The 25,309-nt window shown below is 36.8% G+C and overlaps 1 protein-coding gene across 2 annotated transcripts in view; it reads left to right on the forward strand.

Annotated features, from left to right (window-relative positions):
• MAGI2 (membrane associated guanylate kinase, WW and PDZ domain containing 2) overlaps positions 1 to 25,309 on the forward strand; it is a 1,197,465-nt gene that overhangs the window by 746,700 nt on the left and 425,456 nt on the right. For both annotated transcript variants that reach the window (XM_054725983.1, XM_054725982.1), the window contains exon 4: positions 13,566 to 13,781. In XM_054725983.1, the coding sequence (XP_054581958.1) occupies positions 13,566 to 13,781 (216 nt within the window). The remainder of the gene's footprint in view (positions 1 to 13,565; positions 13,782 to 25,309) is intronic.

Raw genomic sequence — 25,309 nt, forward strand, 5'->3', positions numbered from 1 at the left:
TTGATTATAGTGGATTTTAAAATATGTAATGCATTCCCTTTACTTTTTCAAAATTAACCCAAATCTTTAGCAAAACCTTTTAGGTCCCAAATGATCTCTAACCTCGGGGCTCCCCCTGTTGTCAGCACCAGCCACCTTGTTCTCCTTTGAGTTCATCCAAGGATCTAGTCTTCCTCCAGAGCTTTTGCAAATGTATTCCATCAGCCTGAAATGCTTTTTCTCCCTATACGCCTTGAATCTTTATTTGATTTGACTCACCTTTCTAATCTCAATTTAGACATCAGTGCCCTGGAGAAGCTGTTTTTTCACTGACTCCACTCCCATCCCCACTGTCAGAAGAAGAAATTACTAGTCCACACTGGTAAACACTGTGGAAACAAATGCCATATTGCTATAGTACCAAACGGGGATACGGTCAATTCTCACGGTATATCTGCCATCAAATCTACCTTCCGTTAGTTTTATATCACCAAAAATCATACTTCAGACTTTAAACCATATAGTCTTTGAGTAAGAGGAATGTTTGAAGCATTTTACAACATAGACCATGTCTTGAGTTAAATTGAGAAAAGGAGAACTGATCTGGCTAACTAGTTAGCAGAAATTATGCAATTAACCTTTACAAGCAACTTGATTTGTATTTTGGAAAAACACACACACACACACACACACACACACACACACATATATATGTCAACTTCCATATAGTTCAGTCATTTGACCTTCAGATAAGTCGGAACAATTTTCAGGAGCAATGGGAAAATTTTATTTCTTGTTATTAGAAATAAAAATCATGCATTTCCTAAAGAACTGCATTGATCAAGAAATATATTGACCTCGAAGGACGGAGGGGACTGGGTGTTCAATCGCAATTCCACTTTTTTGCTTAAGGCTAATTCAAATTACTCTCAGAGTTTTCAAAACAACAGTACTTGACCTTTATATTACTTATCAGTTTGCAATTTTGTATTTGTATGATTAGTTGATAAATATCTGTATTCCCAGTGAAAGGGAAGATTCAAAGAGAATTAATTGTTTTGTTCACTATTTTGCATTCTGATAATCCACGCATGATACATAGTAAGCTCTCAATAAATATTTACTGAATGAATGACAGAATCACTGGATGTATAATAACCTCTCCTCCTGTCCATCACTCAGCTGTCATTGGTTTGGTCAACTGAGGAGGGTCCCAACCCTCCAATGTCCCTTGAACCCTCTTCCTGACTGAGCCTATTGTCAATCAAGTGTCTATTTCTGTCCTGGACTTTTGAATTGACTCTTAACCCTCACTTTCACCCACTCTTGTTAGTTGTGGGTGTCATAACTTGCTACCTATAATTGAGTACTTATCGAGTCTTGTGTTTTGGTGGTGTTTTTTTCAGAAAAACTAGTTTAGAAATTGCAACATTATGCAATGTAAACATCATTTTGACATGTAATTAACATAAAAAATAATTACTGGGATGCTTTACATTTTTTTGTACTAAGTCTTAAAAATCTAATGAGGATTTTACATCTCAATTCAAACCAGCCACATTTTAAGTTCTTGATGTCCAGCTGTAGCAAGTGCCAGCTATATTGGACAGTGTACCTTAGTACTTCATCAGCTATTAGGTGGTACAGATGGCCACATATGTATGACTTTGGCCCAGCATGCCATCTGAGGAATCGGGTTGGAACAATACAACTTCATGGAAGGGCACATAACTGTCCTTTTCCTCATTCTCATTCTACCCCTCCTTGTCTTCTTCCCTTTCCAGATTTTCCTCCAATTCTTTCTTCTCTTCCACCTTCTCCTTCTTCTTCTTCTTATTTAGTTCCCATTTATTTTCTGATTGTGTTTTAACCCATGCATTTCTCCCTCTGCTTTTTCTCTTTCTTCATTAATACAATATTTTTATATTATAAACTAGTATTTGTGGTACTTTCATAAAATACTGCATAATGAAAATGATGGTATTAAAGGCAAAATTATAATATAAATATTTGGAAAATGGGGGAGCTGTACCTCAATAAAACATATATCTTTAAAGAATTAATGGTTGGCCCTAACTGGTTTGGCTCAGTGGATAGAACGTCGGCCTGCGGACTCAAGGGTAGCAGGTTCGATTCCGGTCAAGGGCATGTATCTTGGTTGCAGGCACATCCCCAGTAGGGGGTGTGCAGGAGGCAGCTGATTAATGTTTCTCTCTCATCGATGTTTCTAACTCTCTCTCCCTCTCCCTTCCTCTCTGTAAAAAAATTAACAAAATATATATATTTTAAAAGAATTAATGATTGGTCTCTAGAGAGACCAATTTGCATTAAATATAAAATGCCAGTATTCTGACAGGTTTTTTGTTTGTTTTGATCATGAGATTGATTTTAATAAGTTGTGAGTTTTTTTATTCAGAGAAAAAAAATCTACATTATTCAATAATGACTAGCCTTATGGTTAGATACCAAAAAGTCTTACTTTCTTTAGCCTTTTGGGTTGTTTATTATCTTTCTGGCTTATAAATTGGTTCTACTTACATCTAAATTGCTGCTAACTTCAACCAGGCTCTATCATTTAGGATTTATGTTTGTATCTCACAGAGCACAAGGTGATCACAATGAAAATGCTGGCTCTTTACTACAAATCAAAAATTTTAAAATGTCACATATACTAAACTATGAAGTTGAAGTGCTTCATATATGGTCTTCCATGGAGTAATCATAGTTCACATTATATAAGCAATATACTTAGGGTCTATCTAATTCACCAACAGGCGTGGATGTAAATGAAAGGCTTGGAACAAAAACAGAAATACTGTGCAACCACAACTTTCCCGGGAAGTAATGTGCAAAGAAATATAAAAAGAGAATAAATGAGCTCTCCACATTTGTGTCAAGAAAGCAAATGAGTCCAGGCTCTCAAGTAATTGAAATGGACTACAGTTTATCATTCTCTATTCATTGTTCACTCAAGACCTTCTAATACAATAGCATGGAAATATAACCCATTGTCATTATATTCTTTAAAATTTTTCAGTTCACAATTTTAGAACTCTGACTCAATTCTGTTAGGACTTTAATGTCTAACCCAACGTCTTTTAGGAAGTTAGTGGTAGTTAGAACCTCGATTAGAACCCAGATCCTCTGACTATATGCAGAGCTCTTTCCAGTAGAACAAGCCTGGTGAAAGCCAGCAGACAAATTGTCTAACTAGAAGTAAAATTCTTTCCTATTGTCTTCCTGACTTTTATGAAGAACTGAAAAATTAGATTATTTGGCAAATTTCTTAAGTCATTAGCCAACAGTCAAATTAAGATCAATCAAAATTTCCCTGGGTATTGAATTTGGAAGACATTGACAAAAGAGTCTTAAAGGTCTCCTAATTTCTTAGTAATTTTTTAGTATCACAGTTAATAGCGCCACTGAGAGAAGGAAGTTATATGATAAAACATAAATATTGTGTGAGAAAAACAATATTGCCCTTGAAAGGTTCAGCTTCCTTTATCAATTTTGAAGAAGTATATTTAATCAGGATGACTATCACAGAAATCCACTGGGTTTTGTACGAATGCCCATTTAAAAATTGATCAAAATTTTACTCCCACTTTCTTATTTGCTGAGCCATGAAGGGACTGTCTCTTAAGCACTTAACTCACTAAACACTTAATAACTTATACAATTAATTGCCTTAATAACACAATTGCAAATGGTTTCCACTCATAAAAGTAGATGTGTAAATATTTTATAACCTGGAATTATAGTATAAATTATTTTAGTCTCAGTTTTGTTTTCCAAAAACCTTTGCATTAATGTTTTGCTTAGGTTCCACAGGGGTCATAATAAATGCCACACCAGATGCCCCAACTACCCTGGAAAACATCTCCATTGTGATTGGAGAGCACCAAAGGCTCCTCTGAAAATGTTTCCCACCAAAGGGGCCAGTTATTTCTTAAATTTTATGATTAACTTTTTGGATTACAGTTTTAAATTCTGTGTTAAAATGCAAACATTACATGGGATACATTAAGCCAATTTTAGTCATTGGTAACTTAGTTTAAATTAGTTTATGAGAGTAGTGAGTCAGTCACTTAGCAAGACCCAAAGGGAATTAGAAATGGGACATATATGATGTGTATAAGAAAAGGAAAATTGGAATTGTTATTAGCTTACGGTATGAAAGCAGGGGTCTAATGAGAGAAATATGAGGCACTAGTTATTAACTCTGTGAATACTCAAAATCAGAGTGTGTTCTCAGACAGCAACAAGAGGGAAGACATGACCTCAACGGTTTCTCAGTTGTTAGCGCATTTGCCCATGCATGGAAGAGTTGCGTGTTCAATTCCCAGTCAAGGGCAGTACCTAGGTTGCTGGTTCACTCCTCACCCCATTTTGGGGTGCATGCTGGAGGCAAACAGTCCATGTGTCTCTTTCACATTGATGTTTCTCCTTCTTCCTCTCCCTCTCCCTCTCCCTCTCTCTCCTTCTCCTTCCCTTACATTTTATCTGAAAATAAATGAAAAAAAGTTCTCAGATGAGGATTAACCAAAAAAAGAGGGAAGACAAAAAACATAATTTCTCTTTTTTTACACTATTACCATGAGTCAACAATTCCTCTCTCTACTGAACATAAGGATGGGTTACTCACACAAGTTTATATTCACATTATTTACTTGAAGTATTTGTTTGTTTTTTCACCTTGTAACCTATAACTTGATAACAAAGTCAAAAGTAGATTTTTCAAGTAAAGACAAGATAAAGTGATAAAATGGGTAATTAGGAAGCAAGATGGAAGAGCTTTGCTAAGGAATGTACATCTGTTGGTGGATTAATAATATTTTACACGTACTCAGTGCAGCAAAGCAATTAAATGAGAAATGTCACTGACACAATGTCAACTTAAGTTGTTACTGTGCTTTAGTGTTTACTGTTTTCTCGGTCATTTAAGCAGACATTTCCACTTTATTGTCTATGAGAAAAATCTGTCACTCGAGTGATAATAAGGTTGACCTAAAATGTTATTTGATGAAAGGGATGGTTTATGACTGTGCTGTCCAGTTTAGTAGCCACTTGTCACATATGGCCATTTAGCACTTGACATGGGTCTGGTCCAAATTAAGATGTGCTTACGTGTAAACTATACACTTGGTTTTGAAGACTTAGTAAGCAAGAAAGTAAAAATACTACATTTATAACTTATTGATCCTGTATTGAATTGATAGTATTTTGCATATATTGGGTAAAGTAAAACATTACAATAGCATTTACCTTTTTCCTTTTTAAATGTGGTTAACTAGAAAGTTTTAAAATTACATATGTGGCTTGTATTTGTGGCTCACATTACATTTTTACTAGAAAATGTAGCTCTAGAGGATTTAATAATATTTAAATATGATATGATTATGAATTGACTTATAAACTTTTATGTTACTACTAGTGACCCGGCGCGCGAAATCATGTGGCCCTGCCCACCCGCGCACACCCTGCCCACCTGTCCGCCGCCCCACCTTGACACCTTCACCTCTCCACCCAGAGCTGGAGCGCACCTGGCCCCGCTCCTGACCCCTCCGGCCTTCTCTGGCCACTTCAAGCTCCGCCCTCGGTCTTGTGAGTCGCCTTGGACTGGTCCCGCCTCCTCCGGGCACTTCCCCGCTTCTGCCCAGTCGCCAGAGCAATGCGGCGGCTCCGCCCCATCATGGCGCTGGAGGAGAGCGTGGCAGCCTCCCGCCTGCTGCGGAGTTTTCAGCCCTGCTTCCTGGCAGCGCGCACGCTGTGCTCCTTCCCCTGGCAGGTGGGCGGCAGGCGCACTGACTACGAGCGGTGGGTGGCAAAGGACTGGTGAGGGGGGTGCTACAGGCTCTTACCCCCACCATCCCTGCCCCGGGATGGTCCCACCTCCTCCGGGCGCCTCCCAGCTTCCACCCCGTCTCTGGAGCAATGCGGAGGCTCCGCCCCACCGTGCACGCAGCCTCCTGCTGAACAGTCGTTATGGCGTGAGGGTGTCACGACCATTAGCATATTAGCTCTTTATTATATAGTATAATTATGATGCTGAAATGCTTTATGTTGAAAGCAGATGTATATTTGACATTGAAAATCATATGTATCTTTTTTCTTTTCTGTTGAGTATTTCCTTGCATAATTTATTTATGTCTGTTATATAGCACAGGTTGGAAATGTTCTGAACTCTTCTAAATAATGCCTGAAGGGAAGACTCGTTAAAAGAAAGGGTATCTAATTTCGTATAAATAAGCTAACCACTTTCCCTAGCCAGTTTGTAGACAGTTACATTCATCAAAAATATGTCCTGTATCTGTCCATATTTGCATACATGAATAAATGAAAATTCAGTGAGAATGACCACAAACCTACCGAGAACTTACAAACAAGTTTCAGCAAATGTTAATCAGATTAAGCCATCTACATGATTTCTGGAGAATATTAATAGACAATTGAAGATAATAAAATTCAAAATGTAGGTTATTGGGATCATATTGTGAAACCAGCATTCATTTGATTTAAAATAAAATTGAAATTCTTAGGTGAGGTTTGTTACAGAATAATTCAATTCTGCATGTGAAAAACGGAAACTTTCACATAGTTTACATAATTGTGCACACTTTGAAAGTCACATTCAACAATTTTCACAAAATTTAGCAATTTGCTGTTTAGTACAGATATTAGTGACAAAATGTTTTTCCTATTCCTGACACATATGAGATGAATGCTTTTCACCACAAGAGAAAAAGACCTTATGTTTTTGAGGTCAGAGAGTTTTTATATCTTGTTTCAAGCTACTAACTACCTATAACATGAGGAAATGATAGCTTTTGGGGGGAGACCAAATTTAAGTATCAGAGCTGTTTACAAAAATAACTTAAATCAGTTGAACAAAAGCATTCTAAAGTGAGACTTTGAGCTCTTATTTTCTTGTAGGAAGTGTAATTTTAGAAAAGTAGCATATTTTCTAGATTACATTTACCAACTCTGTTTTGTATATAGAATTTCTACCTCACCAAATCTGTAGCCATATGACTGTGATTCTTGCCATGGCTGACTGGAGTTATGATGGTTTTGATACTAATTTAACTCATTACTATCCCTTGTGTAATGTGCATGTCTTCATGTTTGAATTTAGAATCCTCTCATGATTTACCCATTTTTGGTCATACGAAATGAAATCTCTGATGTGGATAAAAATGATTGTTTACCTATGATCTGACAGGTTTTCTAACATAATTAATCAAGAGTGGGTCTGGAACTCTGAATTTCTTCTCTGTCTCTTTAAAGTCAGAGACAGTTTTCCAGGTGCCATTAAGAAGGCCAAGTATCAATCGATTTGTTCCATTTATAAAACTGTTAGAAACAAATGATGAGATTTTCAACCTCCTAAATTTTGCCACAGATTGTTTCCAACACAAGGACATTTTCTCAAGCTCTCTGGGGATCCCAGTGATGGGCTGTGTTGTCTGCATGCCCAGAGTCCCTGTGTAGGCAATCATCTCTCTTCTACTAAACCATTATCCAAAATTGCTTCTTTCTGGTTACCAAAATGGGAATACAAGCACTGAGATGAGGAGAAATGTGGGTCAAGACCTTAATCTGTGAAGTACGTCGAAGACAAGACCATTACCTTTCTAAAACCCATGTCTACTTGGGTGCCACATGAAAGATCTATGGTTATTTGATATAAAACCTACACATGTTATTATTATATCCCCAAAGGTCTGGAGAAACACTCAGCATTGAGTCAACTACTGAAAAAGCCAAATGAGTTAAATAATAAATCACATGTTTCCATTATGAAAACTACTCATGTTTAAAGGGGAAAAATTGTTGGAAATAGGTAAACATATTTCAGTTTACTACTAGAATTTTTACATATCCTCATACATAAATTAGTTTTTTTTCTCCTTTTCATAATATCAGAACTTTAAGGCATAAATAATATGTTGCATCTTTAAAAAGTACTCTTTTGGTATCTATTATCCTTTAATAAAGCGTAGTAGGGTATAGAAAAGGGAACACTATATAATAATTCATTGAAATGGTTTCCTATTCTTTTATTCCTTTTGGCTTCACTGTTAAAACCATATCAGGGGAGAAACCTGAAGGGTCAGAAGAACGACAAAAATATTATTTTTAAAACTTAGGCTAAGACTTTTTGAAGCAGTTATGTGGTCTAACAAGTGTGGAGAAAGCAGAGGAGGGATTCCATGATAGTCTGCAAGTGTAATACATGGAAAGTTACTTACAAAGCTTTTCATCTCTTCTGGATGGTTTAGGAATGGATCTGCCTAAAAGTGGGTAATGGCTTAGGTTTTCCAAGGACTGTCTGGGCAGGTTTAGTTTATAACAACATAGATGTTCTAGTCTCTCTCCCTTTGCAAGAAATTAGTATAACAATGTCCAGTGTAAATGGGCACTTACTAATATTTTATTATTATTATAAAACCAATTATTGATGTGTTATAGACTATTTTTATTCAAATTCCTAATTCCTAGAAAGCTTTTTTACATTTATAATGCTAGAAATGGGTTCATGCACACTTTGCAATAACTATTTATTTATCTTTAATCCATTCTTGTAAATACTTAAAAAGCTGAAGAATAAATCAAGTACCTCAGATAATTGTCTTTATTTTACAGACATTGATTAAAAATAAGGCTATGTAGGTTATACTAATGCTAATAGAAGTAAACAAACAATTTTCTATATCATTTCTATTTTGTCATCATATTTAACAACAAAGTTCATGAATTTCATATTAAACTTACATGAAACTGCTAATGAATAGGTCAGTCTTTTCTCAGAGAAATGGCAGTGAAAAATAGGCTAGAAAATCCTACAACCCCACCTCAAACACACACACACACACACACACACACACACACACACACACTTTTTGAAGAAGAAGAAGAGAGGAAAACTTTCACTTAAAATGTCCCTGCTCTACCTTTTGCACTCGGATGTCGAGTGTGACTCGACACGGTTAGCATCGGTAGCAGCTCTTTTTATACTCTTTGAATGTATCGATAATTTGAAATATAAAAAAATCCAAATAAATAAGTTTGTATGAAAAGAAACTCCAGTTTTTTATTCTACTGCCATGCTTTGTAAAATCTGGGGTATTTAAAAAATTAAATCCCGAGTAGAATAAAGGAATTGAGAAAAAAGCAAGCGAGTGCAAAGGGTTAAGATTTGGTAGCAATTATTACCTTTCCCTATCGAAAGCAATACATTTGTGCTCTTTGGCTGTGGCTTTGAAGTCCTCTAGCATCAGCTCTGTGAAGGGTGCAAATTTTATCACATATTTCTGTTGAGAGGCAATAGAGTATTTTGAAACGAGATGAGGTTCTTAAATCAGATACAGGTTGTCCACTTACTTCCTGCATAATGTAGGGAAATAGTTTAAATATTTTTAATACTCACCCAAGGATAGGTTTTTATTGATTTCAGAGAGAGAGGAAGGGGGAAAGAGAGAGAAACATCCATCGGTTGCCTCCGTACCCACCCACAACCTTTTCGGTTCATGGGACAATGCTCCAACCAACTGAGCCACCTGACTAGCTTAACAGTTTAATTTTGTTAAAGCCTCCATTTTTATTTAACTGCAGACATAGAGTGATTTAATACTGTGGTGTGATAAATGCCAAAATTAGCCAACATACATTGAGCACCTATTCTGATCCCTTCATTATCATTAATCTTTACAACAGCACTGTGTGGTCAGAATTATTCTAATCCTCATTTGATACAAGTGCATAGTTAAAATACCCCTTACAGTGTCCCGCTCAGTAAACTGCGGTGGGGATGATGGTAATGGTAGTAGTCAAGTTGCTTTTGTGACTGTAGTCATCCTGTAGCCCTGCAATCCCACTTTAACTTGGTCCATTTAAGGATATAAAGAGGCAGCCAGATTAGCAGAACACCTGATTCAGAATCAGGATTATCTCATAATGATCTGTGCTGTTAAACATTACACCTTATATTATGGTATTTTGATATTTAGGTTCGCTAAATGCTAGCACTATGCATAGAGGCACTTCATTCTTAGTTGAGACAGTGTTTCCAAATTATATGTAAAAATAGTTTTGGTGTTTAATTATTTGCTTTTGTGTCTGAAAAGGGCACACCACCTTAGAATATGAATTTGTATAGAGTTACATCAGGGAACTATTGCAGTGACTTAACTACCTGACTACCTGGCCGATTCTTCAGGTTGGTGTAGGTTATTTGTAGTTTCCTTGTTCTATGCATTGTGTTTGGAGTAAAACCTCATTCTCCATGAACTATATATCTCAAGTGTAGTAAGTATATGGGTTATTTCAGTGCCTCTTTTAAATTATCATTATTATCTATTATAATAAAAACATAATATGCTAATTAGACTGGACATCCTTCTGGATGACCTTCCGGATGAAGCGGCAGTGTGCGGGGGGCCGAGCCCCTTGCACAAATTTCGTGCATCGGGCCTCTTGTTGCTAATAAAGATCATCTTAACTAATGATTCAGACTGTTTTACATCTAAAATTTAATCTGAAGCATTATTTTTGTGAATCAAATTTTAGAAAGAGGATATTACTCTGTAATTTACAATAACATTTTATGTCAATAGGTGTAATTAATTAACAATGTATATTCAACAACATATATTACTTAATATTTATGTTTAGCCTGAGCTATGCATTTATTTCTAATTAGTAAAAGGTTCTTTTTCTACTTTGGGGCAATTTAAAACATAAAAGATAAACTGGGGAAAAATACTAAAATATGATCTATTTGTCTTAGTACTGTACACTGAGTGGCCAGATTATTATGATTGGCCCAGTGCATGAATTCGTGCATGGGTGGGGTCCGGCCAGCCTGGCCAGCGGGAGGGGACATGGGTGGTTGGCCAGCCTGCCTGCTGGTCGAACTCCTGGTCAAGTGGATAATTTGCATATTAGCCTTTCATTATATAGAATATACACTGAGTGGCCAGATTATTATGCGTTCAGAGATCATAATAATCTGGCCATTCAGTGTATATGTTAAAGGCATTAAAGGTTTCAAAATGCTACTTAAAATTATAATATTTATTGGGGCATGCAGGAATATGTACTAGTTCAGCATGTGTTTATTAGATAAAAAGTAATGAGATTCTACTGAAAGCGTAGCAAGCACAGCAGTACCATTGATAATGGTGCTAGCCCCTTATGGATGCTGAAATACAATAACAGACTTCTAGGGAGAAACTAGCAGTTTTTGTTGCCTCAAAATCTGTTCATTAACATTTAAGGGTCTGATTCATTTTAAATGCTCTAAATCAAATTAGAAAGTAACCTTTAGCAAAATGTGTATCATTCACTTTGCAGACTTCCGTATAAAAGTTCTACATGTATAAGAATCGCTTTACATGGTAATACTATTTTTCTTCCTTGTACTACTCTACAACTGTGACTCTCTATGAAAATGAGCAACAATATGAGTGGCACAGCCAGCCTTCTGAATATTAGCTTACTTTGTGCCAGCATGCGGTTCACACTGCCATTAAAACCGCTGCAATTTTACAGTTTATACATGCATCCTCAGACATTCATCCTCACAACAACCCAGTGGGGAGTATGATGGGCATTTGTCTCTTCTGCTTGCATACCATCCCCCACCCTTCTTCCTGGGGAGAGTCCTGAGGTAAAATGGATGGAGGGTAGGGCTCCACCTCCATCTCCCTAAATCAAAGGAGAGCAGCCACTGTCCTACCCTAACTTGGCAGCTCAAGGGCTCCTATTTGACTGAGGCTCAGCCAATGAGAGACCCTCCTGAGAGTTTTTCCAGAAATGAGCCAATCAGAGTTCCTGAGAAGAGCTTGGGCTTCGTTCCCACCGAGCCTCTATCCCTGGCTGTGGGGGCCGGGGGTGTTTCAGAGTCCAGGGCCAGCAGAGGCAATTGGGGTGTCCCCACTGGACTGCTTTGTTTCTGCCCATTTTCCCCAAGGTTTTTCAGCCTCTTCCCTCAACTAGCCGTATCGTATCTTTTCAGTACCCCCCTTTTATTTCACTTTAACTAGAGTAGGTTCTGGTGGTTTGCAACCCCAAACACAGGTGATTATCACAAGTGTTCAATTCATAACGAAACTGAGCTTTACTAAGGTTAAGCGACTTGCTTGAATTGTAGTTGTGTAGAAAAGCCAAGTCTAGAGCTCATGACTTCTGACTTCTGGTTAAGTGTTGCTTCTGTCTCAGCACAGTGTTCCCCGCTGCCTTCAGTGGTCTCCGCAGATAGGCTGCCTCCTCCTCTGTGCCTCTTTGACTGCAGTGCTCAGTCCTGTCTCCTTTTTTAAGGCTTATCTGCTTGATGTCAAGGGTGCCTGTACTCCACACCAGACCTTGGAGCCTCTACAAGACAAGGGTTATATTATATTCATCATTTCATTTTCTCTAAAACATAACCAGAGTGCATGGGCATATAGTACTAAATAAATATTTTAATGAGTGAGTGAGCAAATGAGTGCAAAAATTATTCAATTAATTAACTAAAACACCCAATATGAGTTTGAAGTTGATCCAAGAATAACATTAAAAAAAAACCACCACTACATTCTTTATCAATCAAAATCTTAGACAATTTTAAATAAAGCAATTTCTTAAGTATATAAAAATGTTCCCTTAGTAAGCATTTACTCTATGCCTGCTACGTGCCAGACTTTTGTTACAGAGAGAAATAAGAAAGTAGTCTCCTTCTTCAAGAAGTCTCTTAGATTAATGGGAGAAACATGATTTCATAGCTCCAATCATGGAGCTATGGAAAATCTGAAGAAGGACGAGAGCAGCATGCCCACTGCCAGCAGCCATGGAAACCACCGAACTGGCCTGTAGATACAGCTCTGAGAAGGATGCTGGGCACATCAAGGACAGCAGCCAGAGCTCTCTTAAAGCTCGAGAAGAGCACAATGTGCTCTGCCTTTCCAGAATGTTGTGAGGTTTGCTAAAAAATAAAATATGTCTATACCTTTATTCAGACTTAGGTATTTATTTATTTATTTATTTTATCTATTTTTTAAATCCTCACTCAAGGACATGCTCTGAGAGAGGAAAAGAGAGAAAGAGGAACATCAGTGTGAGAGAGTAACATTGATCCCCTGCCTTCTGTGCATACCCCAACCAGGGACGGAACCTGCGACCAGGCATGAGCCCTGACTGGGAATTGAACCGGCAACCCTTCGGTGTGCAGGATGACACTCAGCCAACTGAGCCACTCTGGTCAGGCAGACATCATTATTTTTAAAAAAGATTTCCATCAAGGCCTGTTATCAAAAATTTCTAAATAATTTTGAAATTGTGCTGTACCATTTGAGATCAATAATAAGACTATATTTTGGTTTGGCACAAAGGTGAGAATGAAGGGAGATCCATATAAACCACTAAAGCTTGATACAATAGGAGCAACAAATGAAGATCAAAAAAGATAAAAACTTCATAGATGAGTGTGTATGTATAAAAAACATATATATACGTATAAAATAGGATCCAAATGTGTCATTCTTTACAAGTTATGTACATGGTAGGGAAAAATGTTTAACTCCATAATGTTTTGGTGCCCTTTGCAGATAATTACTACGGTACCCCAAAGCCTCCAGCAGAACCAGCACCATTACTATTAAATGTAACAGACCAGATACTTCCAGGAGCCACTGCAAGTGCGGAAGGAAAACGGAAGAGGAATAAATCAGTGAGCAACATGGAGAAAGCAAGTATAGAGCCTCCTGAGGAGGAAGAGGAGGAGAGGCCTGTGGTCAATGGAAATGGAGTAGTAGTAACACCAGGTTAGTCATTTACACTGTTATAGGTTCGTCTGCTCTTTCAGATGTAACTAAATATATCTGATATCTGTATGTTCAAATATATATATATATATTCACATACATGTATTCACATATATATGTTCAGATGTGTATTTATAGTTATCTTCAGGGAGAGGTTATATAAAATGAAAAGGACACGATTCTTGTATCTGATTTGTTAGTTTTAATTTTGACATATCAAGCAATTCATCAACTTCCTTAGTTTTTTGTTTCACTTTTCAATATTAATGGCAATATATTGAATAGTTTAAACCTCTTAAAAGGTGTTATAAGTCATGAATATGATTGTGTAAAGTTCTGAGGTCTTTGTTAATTACAGTAGATAAAAATCTATCCTTAGAAATCTTACTATACACGCAAAGCTATAAATAGAGGTAGTGTCATGTGATTCAATTTCAATGAATACAGTCCTCAAAATGACTACAGCTATATAATGCCATGTATTTATCTGCCCATCCTTATCACCCAATCTGACAATATAGAAGAATGCATTTTTATACATTGACATTTTGAAGGCACCTACCCTTGAATAAAGAAAAGATTTGTTATACCTTTAATTTATGATTATATCACATATATAAAAAATATTAGATAGATATGAAGTATGTTTGTGCAAGGTATGGATTTGCTATTTTCTTAGGCTTATTACTAATAGAGTGCCAAATTTTTATTTGTAAAATAGTTCTTTCGTAATATTATTGATAATTAAATGTTACCAACAAAAAAACATTTCATTTTTTTAGCCTCTTAATTTGGAGTAAGTTTCCAAAGTTTTGTTTTATTTATTTAGTTTTAAAATATAATTTATTGATTTCAGAGAGGTAGAGAGAGAGAGAGAGATAGAAATATCAGTGATGAGAAGAACCATTGATCAGCTGCCTCCTGCATTCCCCCCACTGGGGATTGAGCCCGAAACCCAGGCATGTGCCTGAACCATGACCTCCTAGTTCATAGGTTGACACTCAACCACTGAGCCATGCCAGCCAGGCTATTTACTTTTTTAAATAATGATATTCAGTGGGCATTGAAAATCTAAGGGCTAAGTTAAACCACTTGAAAAAAATGTTAATACATTCACCTTGGATGTATATTATTCTTAAGGTATCTCCTACAACTACTTTGATGTCTGTATTTTTGTTTATAATATTACTGCTTCTATAGTGACATAGTATTTGAATTTTCATGCTCAATTATTTTTGTCAAAGAAAAGTTTCATAGGCTTATTTTTTACCTTCCTTTGTTCTTAGTACTTATAAAATGTTCATTGATCATAGGGAGACCAAAATCTAATTTGTGCCAATCAAAGTATAAAACCTTAAAAAGTGGTTTCATCTTGATTATTTAGAGAAATATAACCTCATTCATTAATATACTGGTTAACAACTTAATCTCTTAGCCTAGCAGTCATTTACAAATGCTAAAGATCACTGGAAGTACATACTGTGATATGTTCATTATTAAATGATCTGCTAATTTTTAAGAAATTACATACCTTCTCTTTTTTTAAATTCTGAAATACCTTTGTCAAAATATTTACTTTCCATCATGTAATAGATTTAAATTAGGTTGATTGTACACAGTTCTATAAGTTGATCTTTGATGAAAGAAACACAGCTCAGTTAAGAAGAAGCAGTAATCACACAAAAAGGAAGTTGGGGGGTTAAAGAGCAGTTACAGAATTTCTTACTGGTTAACACCTAATAATTAAAATTTCATACTGGTTAATGCCTAATAATTAAAATATATTATCTTTGTTAGGCCTGAATCGTTGGTTTTTATTTCATTTCTACTATTTTGAAGGCAAATCAAATATTCTTGATCCACAGATTTCTAAACTAGAAATTTATTTAATTGGGAGGCATAGTGAATCTAGACTGCACCATTCCCTTCTATTCATACCTTAGACATGAGGAATGGGGTTTTCTTATGGCTAGGAACTCTTTAAGGGCCCCCAAGGAAAATAAACTGGTCTAAACTCTTCTTGACCAACCCTATCTGCATGACTGTCTCTGGACCTCTGGGCCTGAAGATGGTAGAGAACTGTCCAGGACAACTCTGAGATTTCTGGATAATCAATAGATGCCACAGCAGTGCCTCTGAGAGCCTGAATGGACAGGTGGCCTTTATATGTCTTTTTCTTTCCCATTTTGGGAGATGCCACACGTGTAAATTACGCAGCTCTTCACCCAGTATTCAAAGATGGAGGAAACAGCCCCAAACCAGAAAATTGGCCCATTGTCCCTTATTTGAAATCTATTGATAACTCCCATCTTTGAAATGTCTTTGTTTTTCTTTGTTTATTCAGTGCCATTTTCAGGGTTTTCTTTGTCCTCCTCTCAGATACAGTCACCCAACTCTGCACCTTTCAAGCCTTACCACATATTTTTCCTAGACAGGGTCTTTGGCTTTCCTCTGTTTTATTCCCTCACACATTTACTAGGTACAGTGCATGTCAAACAATATTGAGAAAACTGTTGCTTAAATCTTAGCTAACAGTGCCATATATCGACTAAGAGCCTATAATAGCAATTAATATCAGACATAAATTCAAGAGTATAAGTAGTGTAATGAATGAGGCACATTTGAAGACTGAGAAAAGCTTACCAATGCAATTTTATTTCATTAAAAAATTTATAATAATGGTAACATAAAAATTAACATATGGATGCTTACTATGACTTAGGAACTCCCTAACCTCATTGTACGTCTAATTCTCCTAACAGTCCTAACAGTTCATTTAATTCTCCTAACAGTCCTATTCGCTAGATACAGTTTTACAGATTAGGACACTGAGGTGCACTGTAGTTAAATAATTTGCTCAATAACTGTAATTCATATATAGGAAATCTGAATCCGGAACCCATGTTCTTAGCTGCTATGCTATCCTGAAACGTATATCACCAAATAGAAGCACAAATATGTTTGTGAGCAATAGTAAACACATGACCTCTATTTTACCTGTACATATTTAAAAGTGGCATTATAAATTTCTAGCTACCAAGTCATGTATAAGTGAACTTATTTCCCTCTGTAGATATTAAAAATTCCTAGTTTTTATGATATATGTATGTATAACCTTCAAACCGACCAATGGTTAACCCTTTATATGGTTTACAAAAAAAAAACCCCACCTATTTTCTTTATGTAAATAAAGGATTTAGAGGAGTCCTCAATTTACCTCTGTTACTCATTTTAGTCATTATTTCTCCTTTGAACTCTAGGTTATAGCTAGAACTATATATTTCTTTTTCTCTCATCTCATTTCTATGTAAAGTCAGTGACAACTTTTAAATATGTAACATTTCCATGAAGTTCTATGAACATTTTCAATGAAAACTCACATAAAGTATGTGAATACTCATTTTATGCTAGGTTTCTCCTTTTTGCTCAAAATTAATCAGACACATGGATTTAGCTCATATCACCTAGAAAAGACATATAATGATCTTTCAGTATGTCAAACCAGAAATGTTTCTCTCTCTGACAAATATGATCTCTAATCTCATAATTATAGTATTTACTTAATGAATGAGATGCTGAAATTTAGCTGAAGGTGCTTAACTAAGGTAATAGTTCATTTAGTGGCATGCTTGAGATCTGGACACCGAATACCTGAACTTATCCTGGGCTGTTAACCATGCTCAGGACAGAGTGACTCCTGGCCTCCATAAGGTAAATCATTTATTGTGCCGCTCAGTGTATTTCATCTACATTGTATTCTATTATATTCATCCTTCACTGGGTTCTTGGCAGTGATGTTAGATCTATGCTTGCGAGGATGATATATACTACAACCTCTTAGAGAATCTGTCTTTAAACTGGTGGTTAAAATTCATATGCCTAGAAAACCTTCCCTTGATATTAACCTCACCTATATTTAGACATCTTTATCTTGTTAGAGTTGACATCCAGCCCCATGGCTTCAAATAGATTTACCTGCAGCCTTCACTTCTCTCTTATGTTCTAGGGCCATATTTCTAACCACTACTCACTGAACTGCCCCACCTAAGCCTTTCCTCAACTTAAATGAAGCATTCCACTTAAACTCTTCTATAAAACCAATAAACAAACCAACTCACAAAGTCCTTTACCTAATTCCTCTAATTCTTCTTTTTACCCAGATAGCTGAGAGTCATCTTTAAAAAAAAAAATGTTTGTATTGAATTCAGAGAGGAAGGTAGAGGGAGAGAGAGATAGAAATATCAATGGTGAGAGAGAATCATTGATTGGCCACCTCCTGCATGCCCCACACTGGGGATCGAACCTACAATTCAGGCATATGCCCTGACTGGGAATCTAACTGTGACCTCTTGGTTCATTAGTTAACGCTCAACCACTGAGCCATGCCGGCTGGGTGCTAAGAGTTGTCTTTGATTCTTTTTCCCCCCCTGGCTTGATATATATTATTGAGTATGAAAGATCACTAGTTCTTTAGCTTTCTTCTCTTTCTTCCAAATTTCACTTCCCCATCCTAGATTCTTACCTCATTTGTGCAGCACAGTCTCCTAACTGACCTACATCCCTCCAGGCTCCATCTCCATCAAATTACCTGTTACTCCTTGATTAAGTAAAGATTGTTGAACCTGCACTTGGTCATGTAACTTACCTTCTCAAACTTAATTGAGCTTCTATTTCTGCTGCTTCAAATTCTGGGAGCAACCATTCAGGTCCTCCCACATTTGACTTCAACATCTCTTTTAGTTTTGGTTCCTGTCACTCCCCAACTCTCTTCTCTACATTCCATTCTCATAAATACCTCCACCTGCCTGATAAGGCCTTTATCGCCTATTTGAACCTTGTTCTTTTCTCCAAATTCAATAAAATTTTTTATATTCCCTATAAATCACTTATTGACTCCCATCATGAAAAGTTGACACTGTTCATCTCTGAATTATTGCAGTACAGTTTACACTTTTCATTCATTTGGAAGGTGCTGATTAGCCTAATACTTGCAGGTAACTTTTCATAGTACGTGTGTCTGCATCCCAAGACATTCTGTAATCATTGTTAAGACAAGGACCACTCTACTTCTTTTGACAGTATTAAAGGTGTCTTCCCTATTTTACCACTCTGTCCCCCCTGCTCCTCCCAGCCCCTGCCACACCCCAGGCCTTCACCACCACTATTGTCTGTGTCCACTGGTTATACAAAATCTTTATCTTTTAACCATACCTCTAGAGAATGTCAAAGTTTTACTATATTAACATGCTTATATGCATTTCACACTCATTTTATACTATTCCATGTCTTCAACATGCAGTGTTTCTAAGTTCAAAACATATGAGTTTCCTGATCTTACATTTCTTAAAAAGTTATTTGAAAATGAAAGAAAATTATGCAGAAGTATATATTTTAAAATATAGTCTTATAGATAAGACTTATCCAATCTCTCTAACTGTGAACATACCAAGAATAGATCAGTGGTTAATAGATAAGTAGAAATTTTTTTTATAAGATTGAACTTTTCTGAAGGAAAGCAAATCCTGTAAACCACAGGAATTGGGTTAAGCTTTCTTGGATTTTTTTTTATCTCATGAATTATCTGCTAAACTTTTCCGGAAAGTAATTCACTATTATATTGTAGCTTCCCCTCGCCAAGCTATTAGCAAGCCTTGTGCAAAGAATTAGAAATGCACATATATTTTAAAGGCAGCTAAATCTCTTGGTTAATACACACACACACAATGCCAGGAGGAACAGGGCCCGTGAGAGCTACCTTCTCCAACAAAGGGAATACAGTATGTGTACACAGAGCTGCCTTCTCCAGGCCCCCACGCCTGCAATTAGTGCAAATGAACTGCAACTCCCAGAGAGCAAACAGAGTGCCCCTTATGTGATCACCGAGTGTCCTCAGCAATGATCTCAGTTCACCATTAGGGTCCTGCCTCCAGGTCCTGTGCCGCTTGGCACGCTGACTGTGCATGCACCATCAGTCCTGCTTCTGTGAATGAGGGCCTGTCACTGTCAAAAGAATTATGCCCTCCGTAGTGAATCTCGCTGTTTTCCTGCGAATAATAGCCCACTCTGAAACCACCCCAACGCCCATCCCCTGCTTATTTTCCTGTGGGTTCACAGAGACTGCGATGTGTGTATCCACTCAGATTTATATGCTTTCTTTTTTAGGGGGCTTACTTTTATGATCTTATTCCCAGACACAGCACTGGGTTTTATCTCTCCACTGGAGAGGCAAATTTCTGGGGCTATTGTAAATTAGACATTCCATTTTTAAATGGGAGACATTCTATCATTTCTTAAAATAATTATTTGCAAGTTACAACTGCTGTAATTGTAAAATGTTCTTATTGTCTAGGTGCGATTTTAAAGTAACAAGATAATCACGTTGGAATTTGTGGGTGTGAACGATAGTAGTAATTATAACTACACTATTGGGAAGGGGGAAATGAAATCACTACTAGTTTCAGGCATGTCACTTTAAATCAAGGCAGACTCACTTTGCAATTACACTGAAAGCTATGCATTATTTGAACCCCTTCTTGCCTTCCAAACTGATTGGGCATTTTCTGGATCTTGCACTCAGCCTTTTGTGGAATGTTTTTCTGCTTCTCTGAAGGGTCATATGATGTGTGAGAGAGGACTTGATACATGATCGAGGAATGTGGAACGAGGACAACCAGGGTGGCATTCAGGTTTGAGCAGCACTTACAGAAGCCTGTGGACTAGTTGAGTCTCAGCTTATTTCTAATTATAGTCATCCATTCTCTCTAGGTCTGATTTTCACCCCGTGTTCTATTTTCTTACCTTATATTTCTCCTCATAGAAGTGATTATAATTTCAGGGCGAAGTCTCAGATTCCTCCACTTATTTCTGGCTGGCCTTTGTCCCTGAAGAGGGAAGGTCTTTCGATAAGGTCTATCTGCACCTCATTCCTCCCACAGCGCTCCATCTTTGGGAATAGCGCCCTTATCTCTTTCCCATTAATTGACTTCTTGCTCTCTTCAGGAAATACCTAGATTTCAATTTGGCCCCAAAGAATAGCATTTGAGTTATCCAAATCAAGATTTTTAAGTCTTCTTCCTTTTCTCTTTTAGCCCCTTTGATGTTCCTAGGATTTCAAAAGGTGATGTTATGCTTCATATAGTGTAGTCTCTTAATGTTTTTCAGAATTTTGAAGGCAAGACCTAAAAGATATTATACATGCATGTCCTATATTTCATATCTTGCTTTGGTCTTTGAATGCTATATCAGTTTCTTTCACCCCAAAGTTAGTTGAGGATTTGAGGAACTTGTTTCTATATGACAAATATCTTCAGAATTCATTACATTATAAAAATTATGCAGGATTTACAGTTTCAAAGCTGTGAGGATTCATTTCATTGCCCTATTTTAGCCTACTTTTATTAAAATGTTTAAAAAATTAAATATCGCAGGAAGAAGAATATATACTAATTAAGGCAGTGCTTCTCCCCTGTTAATGGGAAATAATTCCCTCTACTCATTTTTTCCAGTGATTCTTTCCAATTTAATTTTTTTTTTATATCTTGGGATTTTTTTCATCTTCCAGTCTTTTAGTGTTCTTTTAGTGTTCAATGCAGCTTGTAACCAATTGTGTGTTTTGATAAAGATAAAAAATAATTTTGAGGTATTGACCATTATTTCTTAGTAAATTACATTTTCTTGGCTAGTTCACTAAATATGTGAGATCCAGTTATGTTACAAATATCACCAATAAAACGTAATTTCTTTACAGGATTAGGAATTTCTTTCCTCAATTGATATTTCATCTCAAAAGTCATTACCCTAATTTTCCCTAATTCTAATATTTTATTCTTGACTTGTGTTTCTTTCATGGCCTCAAATAATAAAAGTATTTGTTAACATCTCAGAAAAAAATATATATATAATTGCCATCGTGTTTAAAGACTACCCCTCCTTAATTTCATAACAAATAAAAAATTTATAATGCATTTTTTTTAGAACTTAGAAACACTAAAAGATAATTAAGGAGTCAGAAAACACCAACTAAAAGTAATCAATGTACATAAAAACAACTCTGAAGGAGCAGAAAAATAATCATCTTTGCTACCTGCATTGCTGGATCACTGGGAGTAGGAACAGGAAGGAAACCTACTTACACTTACTTCCTCTGTACTTTTGAATTTGGTCCATTTGCATTTTTTACAACATTAAAAAAGTAGTCATTTTTTTAATGATGAGCAAAAATTCACTAATCATTCAATGTGAACACATTTTAGCACTCACATTATAATTCCACTTCTCATTTTAGAAGGTTTAGGAAAATTGATAACAGCACACTTTAAGCAATAAGCTACAATCTTGGCTACTTTCAATTAAATGGCTACATAGCATGCAAGTAGCCACCACATGACTATTTTCTTTCTGAAGACAGCATGTCCTCCACTTTTCATTATAGTATATAATCAATAGTCTGGTCATAATAAAAAATAAATTACAATCATATTTTTCTCTTGTGCAAGAATCTACACTGAAGTGCTCCTTTAACAAGAGCCTGTGTTTCAAATTCTAAGAATTCCAGCCTCTAGCAGTGAAATGAAAAACATGCTCGGACAGTCTGTCTGCCCCTCCACCCCACAATACAATTATAACTTGGATCAATATAACTAACACTAGAGGCCCGGCGCACAAAATTCATGTGTGGGTATGGTCCCTAGGCCTGGCCTGCGATCAGGGCCATCTGCCCTGGCTGCTGGCAGCCAGCCCTGCCCCCCCCCCCACCCACTCCTTGTTCCCCCGTTCACCAATGAGCAATTAGAGCCTGCCAGCTGCAGGGAGGGACCAAGAGGTTGGCTGTTTCCACCCACGCACCGGCCCTGCCCCTGCCACAGGTCACCCTCTGTGTGTGGGGAAACCAGTGGGGTGGGGGCCTTGGCCTGGCGCCACCCACGTCCCCTGCCGCCCACCCCCAGTTTCCTGTTCACCATCAGGTGATGGGATCCTGCTGGCTGGGGAAAGGGAACGAGAGGTGTTCAGAGTGCCTCATAGTGACTGGTCAAGCAGTTGTTCTGGTCGTTCCACTGTTAGGGTCAATTTGCATATTACCCTTTTATTAAATAAGATACTTTTAATGATTTGCTGAATTTGCAAGAAAGCAAGGAGCATCTGCAAGCCCCACCACTTCCGCCACTATGGAGTATAAGTGTGGAGTGATCTGCTACAAGCAGACTTGAAAGTGAAAGTTGCCCTGAGGATATACAAAGAAACTAAGCCTTTGGCTAACATAAAATTGGGGAGATAAGATTCTGATTCTTCTTTAAATCAGCACCCTTACAGGTGCCAAGTTTATAGGTGATAACAAGTTTATAGTTTAGTGGGAGCTCCTGGTGCCCAGCCAAATCAAATGCAAAACTCTATAGGAAATAATACAGAACTTGGAGGGGGGAATATGTGGTTTCTGAGGATTATTTTTTCTCCTTTAAGTCACTTAACTCCACAGCATGTCTTAATTGAGGAAGAAAAACTCAATTCATGCAAACACCTGGTAAAGAGAAAATGTCAGTTTTGGGTGTACCCCCAGTTTTTTTTGTGTGTTTTTTTTTGAAATTGCATTATTTTCAGAAAACACCTAATATCTTAAAAAGTGTGTGATTTCCATAAAGACAAAAAACAATAATTTTGAGGTATTGATTGTTGTTTCTTAGTAATTCACATTTTCTTGGCTAGCCCCCTCAATAGATGAGATCCAGTTTGGTTACCAATATCACAGATAATACCATTCTTGTCTCTGTAGGAAGAAACCGTATAGGTTGCTCAACTGATTTATCTATGCAATTTATTTAGTGTTCTAAGTAGTAGAATTCCTGATAATAATATATGACATTTACTAAACATCTACTATGTTTCAGTAGTTTACTATTCTGTGCAATTTATATTCATGTAATGTCAAATTTTTATAGGTAGGTAATGTTTTTAGCCCCATCATATAGTTAAGGAAATTGAGGAATGCACTGAGTGATTCAATAGCTTGCTCAGTATCATACTGTGAGGACATATTTAAACCCAGGCACTCTGACACCAGCCTTAACAATCATGTTCCATTTCTGTGGAGTGTGTTTGCTGCTATCTGAGAATTGCTAAACAAAAAGAAAACGGATTTCTGTTAATCTCAAATTATTTGTATTCTCTTCTTTTATATCAACTACAATATGTTCCTCAATCTTTATTCCCCGTTAAATGTTCTCTAGTCAATGTTTATTTCCAGAGAAATAATATAAAGATAGGAGAAAAATATTAAAATTTGTCATATAGTCAGAAATATAAATCAGAGCTCTCTCATGGGCTAAAACAAATTTTAAAAATTTAAACGTTATGACTGTTCAAAGAAATGAAATCAACAATTTTCTATCTAGCTTCAAAATATTATTCTTCCTCATTTCAAAGGATGGCAATTACAGAAAGCTGAATATCAACTATATGCCTCAACCATGTCAAATGAAAGTATGGATAAGGTATAAAATAGGCATTCTTCTTCTTGAAATGGTTTTATCTTGGTTTCCGATTATTTTTTAATGAAGCCAGGCAGAGACATTCAAAACCATGGCATTCTGATTTATCCTTAGATTTGCATCCAAAATCACTGTGATACTGAAACATGTAAGCAAATGGCATGGCTACTATATATATTGTAATATCCAAACCTTAGACTGGGCCACAGCTATAGAATTGTGTGAACTGGAATGAATGCAAAAATACATATATTTCACTCTCTTTCAATTCAATGGCTGTCAGTCCCTGCGTTCCTGTCTGGAGGCCTAGGGGAGAATCCATTCCCTTGTCCTGCCAGCTTCTGAGGGCATTTACACGTCTTGGCTTGTAGTTGGTTCCCTTCTTCTTTCTCCAAAGCCTGCAACAGTGTATCTGTCGGGTCATTCTTTAGTAGTCACGTCTGCCTCTAAACCTCCTCTTCTGCCTTCCTCTTACAATTTTGCTCTTTTTTTAAAAAAAAAATGATTTTAGAGAGAGAGGAAGGGAGAGAGGTAGAATGAAAGGAAGGGAGAGTGACGGAGAAAAACTGATTTGTTGTTTCACTTATTTATGCATTCATTGGTTGATTCTTGTATGTGCAGTGACTGGGGATTGAATTCTCAACCTTGGTTTATCAGGACGATGCTTTGACCAACTGAGCTACCGCCTACACTTTCAAAAAAAAAAATCCTTGTGATTGCAGTGAGCCCATCTGAATAATAAATCTCTCAATCTCAAATTAAATCCTTATTTTAACCAGATCCGCAAATCCTCTTTTGCCGTGTAAGGTAACATTCACACGGCCCAAGGAGTAGGACATGGACATTCTTAGGGGGTCATTATTCTGCCTAAAACACCTGCATCATGAAATGATGGTCCTCCAATTCAGTGATCAACAACCAATAGTTGAAGGATAGAAGAGAATGGTGCATGCAAGGGGACTCAAATAGGTCTAGTGACAATTTTCAGAGCTGTTTACAATTATACTTTTCCTATTAGCCTTTGCAGGGCTTGTTCCTGATGCAGCG

This window comes from Eptesicus fuscus, chromosome 14 (genome assembly GCF_027574615.1).
Source record: "Eptesicus fuscus isolate TK198812 chromosome 14, DD_ASM_mEF_20220401, whole genome shotgun sequence".
NCBI lineage: Eukaryota > Metazoa > Chordata > Mammalia > Chiroptera > Vespertilionidae > Eptesicus > Eptesicus fuscus.